The sequence below is a fragment of the Ammospiza caudacuta genome, chromosome 2 (genome assembly GCF_027887145.1).
Source record: "Ammospiza caudacuta isolate bAmmCau1 chromosome 2, bAmmCau1.pri, whole genome shotgun sequence".
NCBI lineage: Eukaryota > Metazoa > Chordata > Aves > Passeriformes > Passerellidae > Ammospiza > Ammospiza caudacuta.
This window is the reverse complement of record NC_080594.1, coordinates 12,231,719-12,242,422: the sequence shown is the minus strand read 5'-3', so window position 1 is coordinate 12,242,422 and position 10,704 is coordinate 12,231,719. Positions and strand designations below refer to the sequence as shown.

The following is a 10,704-nucleotide window of genomic DNA, read 5'->3' as shown; positions in this document are numbered from 1 at the left end:
CTGGGAGGGCTTTGGGATGTTCGTAGGCCCCTCTGCTCCCCTGCCTGACATTGCAGAGCTAGTGGCCACTGTGTGCGTCCAGCATGCAGGGCCACAGCAGCTCTGAGCACTGCTCTGCTCTGGGGTGCATACAATGGGGCTCAGCAGGGCCCTGGGCAAGGGTCCAGGTCCTCTGTGAGCCCAGGGCCTGGTACAGGGGCTCTCAGGATATCTGCCAAGGACATTGTCCTCCCAGAGGTTCCTTTTATCTCCAGGTGGCTGCATGCCAAGCTCCCCAGAGCCCAGACCAGCCCCCAGCTTCCTGCAGCCTCTGCCTGCCTCCCTCTGCCCCAGGGCAGCTGTGGGCAAACAGTCCCTGGCATTTCCCTCCTGGAGAACAGCCAGCCCAGCCTGGCACAGTTGTGGCCAGGCGAGTTGGGCCTTGAGATGTTTGTCTTGGGGTGCTGGACTTTGTCTGCCCTGGTCAGAGGATGCTCTGAGATGGGGAGGGAACTCAGGGGGAGCAATGAGGCTCCAGTGGGAGCCACTGTCTCAGGTCTCTGCAGCAACATCATTGATGTGTCAGTGTTGTCATCTTATTGTAGGGGGTCCACACTGTTTTCTCCTTATTGCAAAAGTTTCACACCTTCTTGCTGTTTCTTATGGTCAGCTCCTCAGAGCACTGACTCTTTCCTCTTCACAAAGCAGCCAATTCCTTATTCAACCAGCCACCCCACTCTTTTACAGCACTCTTCTTCTCATTGCTTACAGCTGTGGCCTGTTAAAGTCAGGCCTGTTCCTGATCTTTGATAATTGGCCCAGCTGCAACTCCTTAGGGGTAAGGTTACTTTCTACACCATCTTTATTTTCTTATATTCTGTCCCCCTACATCTCAACAGTGGATTCCCAGGGCATGGAGCAGCATGAGTACCTGGGCAGAGCCAGGCAGTACAGGTGGGACCTGCACTTCTCCCCTGGGGTGCCCACAGTCCTTCACTGCTGTGTGTGTCCCTGGACAGGTCCCAGGGGTTTTGGCCTGGGGCAGTGAACTCAGCATGTAGAAGAGTTGCCTCATCTCAGAGAGCAGGGTGCAGCCTGCTCAGGGAAGATGTGGGAACCCAGGACATCCCTCTGGCTGTCCAGGATGGCCAAGACCCCTGCCAGGGGGCTCAGAAGCCCTGGCACAGAGCCCAAAACACCTGTGGTTTTGATTATGACCCGTGGAGCAAGTTACCAACCTTATATGAAGATCAGCAAGCCACAACAGTTTAAGTAGAATATTAGTGAAGTTATCACAGGGTAGAAAAGTAGATTTTGGGGGTTTTGGTATGGGGGTTCAGGAGGCAAGATGGAGGGAACTGGCTGTGTCCAGCCTTCCTCCTTCTTCTTGGCCTTCATCTTCTGCTGTGATGTTGGCACTTTTAGATTGGTTTAGAGTAGAAGCTCACTGTCTAACATAGGTGATAGCTATTGGAAAGTGATTGTAAACATTGTATACATAGTTTTTAGTATAAAGACATAACACAGCCCTGGGGGAGGCAGAGTGAGGGGAACTGTCCTGCTGGATGGATCTTGGCAGGACAGGAGAAAATTTTTTATAGATAAGACACAATAAACAACCTTGAGACTGAGAACTGAAGAACTCCAATTCATTCTTCAAGCGCCCGGGCTGGGAAAAGAGACTTTGAAGAATCTTGGGGTCACAGCGACCCAGAAAGGCCCTGAGAGGAAGGCTGATGGCAGTGCAGGCAGCAGAGCCCAGGACAAAGGGCTCCTGTGTTCACCCAGTCCTTGGGCAGATGCTGGGGGGCTGGATGTGGCTGCTTCTGCTTGACAGGTGCCTGTGTGGGAGAGCTGGAAGCTCCCTCACCCTCCTGCTGCAGGGAGTGAAGAGGGCTGGATGCTGGGAGTGCAGCACCACAGCTCTCCCTTTCTCTCTCTGGGGGTGCAGCACCCATCTTCTGGATGTGCCCATGTCTTGGCATGGCACTGATGTTGGCTGCTCTCCCCTCACAGCACACGCCTGGCCATGCTCAGCAACAACCTGACGCACTGGAGAAGTTCCCGCTGCTGCCATCCCTGACTAACCAGCCACACCAAGTGCTCGCCAGTGACCCTGTTCCCTTTGCAGACCTGCAGCAGGTGAGCAGGGCTGGGCTCACCTGAGCCCTTGGGATGCTCCCCAGGGACACATCCTTGTCCTGGGGGAGCAGTAATGCCTTCCTAGCTTGCCCAGAGCCCTGGCATGACTTGGATTTATGAGGATCCCCCAACACAGGAAAGAGGGAAGAATGATGCACAGAACTCCATGATATCAAAAGGCTAATTAATTACTTTATTATACTATATTATACTGTAACTATATCAAAGAAATACATACTATACTACATCATACTTCTCACTAACTACTGAAAATTTGTGCCTGTCTGCTGGCAGTCCCAACACCCACACATGGATCCAATTGGTCAATTAATCAAAAAACCATCACCAGAATCCAATCAAGCAATCCCTTCAGGTAAATAATCTTCCAGCACCTTCCACATGTTCAAAAACACAGGAGCAGCAAATGAGATAAGAATTGTTTTGATCATTCTTTTCTCTGCTTCTCTCGCTGCTTCTCTCTGTTCAGAGGACATGTGAATACCACACATGACTTGTTAGAGCTGAGGGCAAAGCCTAGGTCAGGTTTAAGGCCTTGTTAGATGTGGGGGCAAAGCTCAGGACAGGCTTAGGGACTTGTAAGGGCTGGAGGCTAACCTGCAGCAGTGTCTTTGGGATAACTGGGGGTTTCAGTAGCCACCAGTGACACAGCCATGTCTTCGTGCCTGCAGGTGTCCCGGATAGCTGCCTACGCCTCCAGTGCTCTCTCACAGATCCATGTCAACGCCAAAGAAGAACTGGTTGTACAGTTTGGCATCCCCTGAACCTGCCCTCACCACTGCTGCTTCAATGCTTTGGGTTGTTTTTGCTTTTTTCCTCTTTTTTTTTTTTTTTTCTCTTTATATCCCTTCCCTCCCCATGCTGCTGCCACAGAACTTGGACAGATACCCTGTTTCCTACTAAATGCCAAGGCGCCCATCATTGGCACGTTGAGCCCACCTGAATTGCTTGAGGCTTTCTCCTCCTCATGGTTGGATGTGTGCGGTGGGGAGCAGGCTGTGTGAGCTGGATGCTGCCTTGCACAGGGACAAGCACAAAGGGAACAGCTGGTGCAAGGAGGCCCTGGTGTGGATCAGCGCCATGTGCCAGGTCACCAGGATGGGTGGGCTGGAGCCAGGCAGATGTGATGCTCTGCATGGGGCCTGGTGGCTCCAACACCATCCCTTCTCCTTTTTACACATTTAGACCTTTATTTTGGTTGTTTGTTTTTGTTTGGTTGTTTTTTTAAATTACTATTATTTTTTTGCCACAGTAGATAATGCCATGTTCATCCAGAGCGTGTCTCCACTCTTCTCTGTCAGACACAGCATGGACAGGATGCAGGAGCCATGCCCTGGTGGGGGGTACACACATGTCTGTCCCTTGTCACCTCTTTGATCATGTCCCATGAGGACAAGGGGACAGAGAAGGTATAATGACCCAGCTAAGGGGAAGGAAGCAGCTAAGATTCATAAATGCTCATGGTCGAAAGGAATGTCAAAACTCAGAGGCTTTGCAAATAATCAGAAAGTTTTGTTACTAAATTACACACTTGGTCTTAATCTCATTCTACACTCACATCCTACAGCGCAGGAACTACAACAAGGTTGTTTTTCCAATGCCGCCCTACAGTTGTTTATTACCTGCAGCCCTGGCTAGACTAAACAGCCAGGATTATCTATGTTTGAGACACACAGTTTATCTCTCGGTGCTGTGGGAACGGGATGCTCAGTGTGTCGCGGTGTCGGGCAGAGCGTGCCCCCTGCAGTCCGCCGTGTGTGCCGGCCCCGGCCCGGGCCGCCCCCGGTCCGCCCCCGACCTGCCCCAGTCCGCCCCTGTCCGGCGGTGCCCAATGGGCCGCAGGGGGGCCGGGCCGGCGCGATCCTTCGAATATCAGCGGTTCGGGATCGGCGCCCGGGTAGAGCTGGAGCCTCGGCAGCGATGCAGGAGATGAAGATGGACACGATTCCCCAGCCACGGTACGCGTAAGGCTGACACGCGGTGGTTCCCTCGGCGGGTCCCCTTCCCTAAGGGCGGGCGTGTGGCTCTTCTTTTCTCGGGAGGCTTCGCCAGCGGCACTCGGCGGCCGCGTTCCTCGCGGGTTCCTTTGCTATTTCCAGCGCAGGTTCGAAAGAACCTTCTCCTTGTGCCCTTCCTGTGCCGTGCTCAGCCTAGCCCATCCTGCGGCCCTGAGCTCCTCAGGCAGCCCGGGCGCTGGGGAGATTCCTTCCGAGGGTCTCCAGAACATCAGCGAGGGGTGAGCGTCCCTTCCTCGCCCGACTCCTCCCTGGTCTAGCTGGTGACCCGTAGGGTCCGGGTTCCGTTCAATCTGTGTGCGTATCGGGGGTAGATTTTCAGGGATCAGCTGCATGCGACTCCACTCAGGTTTAGAAGGAGACGGAGCATCAGGGGCCATTCTCTACCGAGCCCCGGCTTCCCAGAGCTGCGCTGGGGCCGAGAGCGGGTCTGTGCCGGCCCCACTGGCACCCTGTCACCCGGAGTGACTCGGGCAGGGTGACGGCAGTGAGCGCGTCCGGGCTCGGACGATTCCCCTCCCCGTGGCGAGGCGCCGGAGGTTTCTGTGCCGTGCGTCTTTAACGAGTGCGGCCCCGCCGCGGTGACGTGGGGCCAGGAAGGGGAACCGCTACCTGCCAGCCCCGCTGCAGAAAGGCTTAACTTTTCTTTTGTGCGTGGCCGCTGGCTCCCCGGCCCTTCCCGGCTTGCCAGCGCTCGTGGCAGATTAACACCAGCTCCCAGCGTACGGCTCCCGGCCCGACCCCTCGCCAGCCCCCTGGGCCGCGGGTGCCAAGCCAGGCTCGCCAACACCCGGGCGCTCGGGTCGGCGGCTGCTCTTCCCTCTGCCCCGCGCCTCCTGCGGGCCCGTCCGTGCCGGGGGCTGCCGTGGCTCACTCTCCCCGCCTGGGTGCTTCCTTGGCCTGGGACAGCCCCCGGCGCATTGGCCCGTCGGGAGCTCCGGAGCGCGGGCTTGCGTAACGCCGTGTTGTGACCGGAGCGGCGCAGGGAAGGAGGGGAAGGACGATGCCGCCGCGGCCGCCGCCACCTCCGGAGCTCGTTCCCCGGTCCCCGCCGCCCCCCTGCAGCTTCTCTCGGCGTGGATGGAGCTGGAAGGCGCTCCCCGACCGCTTCCCGCCTGCCATCATGAATGGCACGTCCTCACGGAGGGTCGTGGCGCTGTCTCAGGTGCTCAGGGTGGCCCGTGTCACCAGGCCATGCCCGTGCAGATCCTACACCAGGCACCAGTGCTTTCGCAAACTGGTTCTGGTAAAACCCAGCTCGACGGGTTCTCCTGAGGGTCTGCATCCAGTGCTGCTCGAGTGCTTTGCCCGGTGCCTTTGGGTGGATTTTTAGGGAGAAGTCTTGGCTGTGCCACCGGGGGGAGGGACAGTAGTTGCTGAGTGATCCAGCCATGGGACAAGGAGCTGGGTTTTTGCCAAATTGGGATCCTCAGCAGGACAGGTCCTCCCTCCATTCTTCCCAGCTGGACTGACGGCAGCGGGAGCTCTGTAGTCCCCAAAGCCACCGTGCGTGGTTGGCTGTGCTGTGCTGAGCAGCTGCAGATCCCAGCCAGGCTCCTGGCCCGTCACGGTGCCGGTGTCCAGGTGCAATAATACAGGCTGAGGAGCCCCCTCCTCATCTGGGTGACTTTTTGGCTCCCAGCAGTCCCCTCTCCTGGAAGACTGCCAGGGTGGCACTGGGGGCAGCCAGTGTGGAGGCAAAGGTGGCTGTGAAGGGGAGCTGGCAGTGATCCCAGCTCATCCCCGCTCCCACCCAATGCAGCTGTGAGCTCCCTGTGCCCCCAGCAAGTGGTTCTTTCACTAGCAGCAGTGGAAGGGGAGCTGGCAGCTCTTCAATGGCTTGGCCACTGCCTTGCTGGGCAAGAAATGTTAGTGACATTTGCAGGCGAGGGAGGTAGGCGCCGCAGGAGAATGAGGAGCCCGAGCAGCAGTTTTCCACTGACCCCTTGTCAGAATCCTAATCTGTGGGAGTGGACCTGGCTGCTGCTCAGCATTGCTCCCCACTCTGAGCTTGTGGGGAAGCAGGAGGGTGCTGGCTGCTCCTGCACAGCTGGCCAGATGCAGGGACACATCCTTCCTTGGGGGGCACAAATGCCTTAGGTGCTGGGCCTAAATCATTTAGGAACTTAGTTACTATACTTTACGTTTTTTGTTGTTTTTAGATGTGGGCAGGGACCTGATAGGCTGGCCACCATGTCTCTTCAGGGCACAAGAGTTGCTGCTCTCCTTGATTAGGAAAGTTCCCCTTCCTGTGCTGGAGGGGAACGATGCTGGGGCTTGTCAAGGGAGGGATTGTGGCTGGGGCAGGTCCTAGGGTAGTCCAGTTCCTACTGTTGCTGGGCAGGTGGGTGTTTGCAGGAGAAGCCTTGTTCACCCTTCCTGTTGAGCAACCAGAAATGCTGGAATGGCTTGGTCTGGTCATGAAAGCTGCCAAGGGAGATGGAGCTGAGCCTGAAGCAGGCAGCAGCTGTACTGCAAAGGTGTTGTTGTGTCGCAGACATCTTTTTCACTAAAAATCCTTTCTTTAGGATTTTCCCTTCTGGGAAGCTGAGGCCCCAGAAAAAGAATATAAACAATGGTTATCTGCTGCTGTAGAATGCAACAGGTGGATTCTTGATTGGGCCATCTTGAATGTTTATAATTAATGGCCAATCAAGGACCGAGCTATCTTGGACAGAGTCCGAGAGAGCTGGCTTTGTTATCATTCTTTTCTATTCTATTCTTAGCTTAGCTAGCTTCTGAGGAAACCTTTTCTTTTTAGTATAGTTATAATGTAATATATATATATCATAAAATAATAAATCAAGCCTTCTGAACATGGAGTCAACATTCTCGTCTCTCCTTGCACCTGAAAACCCCTGTGACCATGGTCACATTGTTGGATCTGTCTCACAAAGCACTGCTGTGCCCAAGCAAAAACTCAGAATAGTTTGGGTTAGAAGGGACTTTTAAACTCATTCAGCTGGAGTGCCCTGCTATGGACATGGAGACCTCTCACTACACCAGTTGCTCCAAACCATGTCCAGCCTTGCCTTGAACACTTCAAGGGATAGGGCAGCCAAGGGCTTCTCTGGACGACCCTCACAGGGAAGAATTTCCTCCCAATATCCCATCTAACCCTGCCCTATGTCAGTGGGAAGCCATTTCCTCTTGTCCTGTCACTCCAGGCTTTTGTCCAAAGTCCCTCTCCAGCTCTTTTGAACCCCATTTAGGCACTGGCAGGGACTCTAAGGTCTCCCTGGAGCCTTCTTTTCTTCAGGCTGAACACCCCCAGGTCTCTCAGCCTCTCCAAGGAACAGGGCTCCAGCAGTGTGATAAATGGGACCTGTGCCAGACTCCCAGATGGGGAGCTGTGGGGATCGTGTTCCTCTGTTCCCTGGGAAGGGGTGATTTAAAGGGGTGGATTTACTTTCACCTCCAGACCTGTCTTGCTGTCCCCTGCCAGGACTGGAGGTGATGAGTGGCACAGCACAGTGTTGGTTTCTGACTGTCCCACCCCATTTCTAGGTGAACAGCACCAAGGTTTGTCCTGATCCCGTCAATGATCTGTCCCAGCTCCAGGACTGCAGTGTCTTCATCAGAATTATCCACAAAATGTGAGTATGGGGAGCTGTGCACATTTCAGACCATACAGCTGGGTCTGTGCTGTCCCTGGAGCCATGGCCTCAGCCCCCAGGAGCTAAGGGCTCCTGTCTTGGGCAGGGTGGGAGTGGGGGTGGGGGGTATTTATTCCTCCTCTAGCCTATGAGATGCTGGGATCTGCATCTCCTCTATGGCACTGCACAGCTGTGGTCTGCCTGCAGAGCTGTTGGGTACCACAGAGCTGCCCAGGGAATGTTTTGGTCAGAGTTCCTGTCCTTTGAGACCTGTTATCACATCTGGCACTTAACATCTGGGTTCACTCCTGGCGTTGTAGAAAAGACCTGAGTGCTGCTGCCAGTGGCACAAAGGTTCCTGCAGCTGCACAGGTGATTATCCATTTCTGTTGGTGCTGCTCTGGTGAGGGAACACCCAGCAACTTTTCCTGAGTGGCAGCCTTGGGATCCTGAGGAAGCCTTGTATCTGGAAAGCAGTGTAAAGAATGACAATTTCTGCCTCATGAGGTGCTTCTGTGGCCTGGGGATGTCAGGCTGCTGCTGAGTATGGTGTGGTCAGGATGGAGCCTGTGTGCTCTGCCCTGGGACCTGACATGGCTGGCCAGGGGTGGGAGGAATGCCTCCTTCAGGAATTGTGTTCCCTGGGAGCAAGGGGCAACTAAAATCTACAGGCCATAATGGGCATCAGAGGTGGGACGAAGCCTGGTGGTTGAAGAGCTGACAAAAACAAATGGAGAGGGTGTGAAGCTGCCGTGCATTGCTTTCAAACCCTTCCAGTAGGAGGCTCACTGGGAGCCTGTCTCTATAATTACCTCCTGCACAGGGTAAGGAGAGCCTGCCTGGAGCAGGGATCTGCCTGCAGTGGGTGGGGAGGAAGGAGCTGCCTGCACCACAGATATATTTAGTCAGACCTGGTTAATCTCCTGGCTCTGTGCTCCAGCTGGGATTAGCAGGGATCCTGGTGGCGTGTGCTCTCTAAAGAGGCCTGGCCATTGCTTGATAAAGGGGGGTGGCAGCAGGGCAGCTGCCACAGCAGCTGGCTGATCTGAGAGCTCCTGGTGGCACAAGAGGAAGTCTGTGAGGAGGAGCAAATCCTCGTGGCAGCCCCTGTCCCAGGCCAGGTTCTTGTTTTTGGCACGTTGGGAGTAAGTGGCAGTACTGAAGCAGTGCTGATCAAGCATGATTGGTGTGGGTTTTGGGCATGCCATTTCTGAGCTGCAGTTTGGTTTAATAACCTTTGTGGGTCTCCTCCAGCTCAGGATATTCCATGAACTGGTGGCTGCTCAGGAAGAGTGTAGTCACAAATAAGTGCAAGACGAAGCTTCAGCTTCCCAAAATCCAGCAAGAAAAGCCCGAGGCTGCATGCACAGACTGGCCCCTGTGGTGCTTCCCAGCCAGTGGGGCCACCACAACTCCCTGTGCTGTGCTGGATGCTGGGGCTGGCAGGCAGAATGGGAAGCAGTGCCAGGGGGTGTTGGCTGCCTGGCTCCAGCAGGGGAATTCCGGGGGATTCTGCTCCCTGTGGTTGGTCCTGGCTCTGCTGGCCCTGGTGTGGGGGCAGAAGGCAGAGCAGCGCCCCAGAGCCAGCCCTGGCTCAGCAAACCCTGCTGCACAAACCTCAGTGTTGGTCTAATCCCTCCAGAAGGAGTTAATGCAAGCCTTGCAGTCTTCCAGCCACAGGATCAAGGAGGGGGAGTCTGTGCTGGAGCAGCCACTGCCAGAGAGGATCTCCTTCATCCATGGTTTCCTCTGCTGGTGCTGGGGAAAGGGACTGCCCCTGCTCAGTGCCCCTGACCTCTGAGAGAGTCTGGCCTGCTGTCTGCAGCTTCCCTCTCCACAAAGTGACCCCCTGAACCCACATCAGCATCTTTGTGAGGTGCCAGCAGCTTTCCTGCAGCAGCCTGTGGAAGGGAAAGCTTCCTGATGGGAAACTTCCAGATGGAAATCCTTGCCAGAGCCTGGGTTCAGAGCAAAGGAGGTCCTGGGTGTGAAAGGCAGGGTGCCAGTAGCTGCTCTGGTGATGCTGCCTTGAAGCAGTTTTCCTAGCTGGGTACCTAGACTCAAGTTCTTCAAATCCCAGTGGAAAACCTTTACCTAAGCAGAAATCCTGGGAGGGGAAATGGGAAGTATTTTGTACTCTTGCTCAGCCTTTTCTGGAGGGAAGACACCATATCCCACCTCATATCCCCCCTTCCAGAGATGGAACTCTCTGTGTTGATGTTGGTGGGGAGGCTGGGATTTAGGATGGGGTTCCAGGGAGGGGAATGAAAGTCGATCAGAGCTAATGGCCAAGGCTGACCACTGGGATCTCAGCTCTGGAGCCCATCCTGCTCCATGTCCCTTCTCCCTGGGGCTATGTGCTTTGCATTACTGTGCCCTCCTGGCCATGAGTGCCAGCTCAGGGGAGGCAGCATGCCCAGTGGCTCCTGTGTGACTGGGAATTCTGCTTCATGTTACAGAGAACGTGGTCTCTGTACAAAACTCATGGACAGGAGAGAGGCCAGGATGAATTGACTGAATATGATATTGAAGAAGGCAACCACTGACTGGTCCGGCTGTTTGTCTCTGCACGGTCACACGTAGGATGGCCTTGGGACAGCCCACACTTCAAAAGATGAGTCTGGACTCTTCAGATTTTCAGTCCTTGATGTTGTTTATTATTCCTTATCTACAAAATTTTCTTCCAGCCCGACAGAGGTCTCACCAGCAAGGCAGCCAAGGGCACTCTGACCTCCCACTGGGCTGTCGTCTCTTTTTATACTAAAAGCTACATACATCATATTTACCTTTATTTCCCAATACCTTTCACCCACATTAGCAAGTGCACCTTCACCAAGAATCAATCCCAAAGTGCTAACATCACCACAGAAAATGGATGGCAAGAAGAAGAAAGAAGGACAAGACACGCCCTGATTCCTCCATCTTGACAGCTCTAGAGCAGGCAAGATCTAGAG

General features: G+C 54.8%; 1 protein-coding gene across 1 annotated transcript; it reads left to right on the top strand.

The window, feature by feature from the left end:
- The first annotated feature begins 426 nt into the window (after positions 1–426).
- On the top strand, positions 427–2,903 carry LOC131554869 (ragulator complex protein LAMTOR1-like). The gene is given in 6 exon segments (XM_058800456.1): positions 427–564; positions 771–774; positions 879–933; positions 1,996–2,033; positions 2,036–2,121; positions 2,811–2,903. Coding segments are annotated over 6 exon segments (414 nt in total).
- The last annotated feature ends 7,801 nt before the right edge of the window (positions 2,904–10,704 follow it).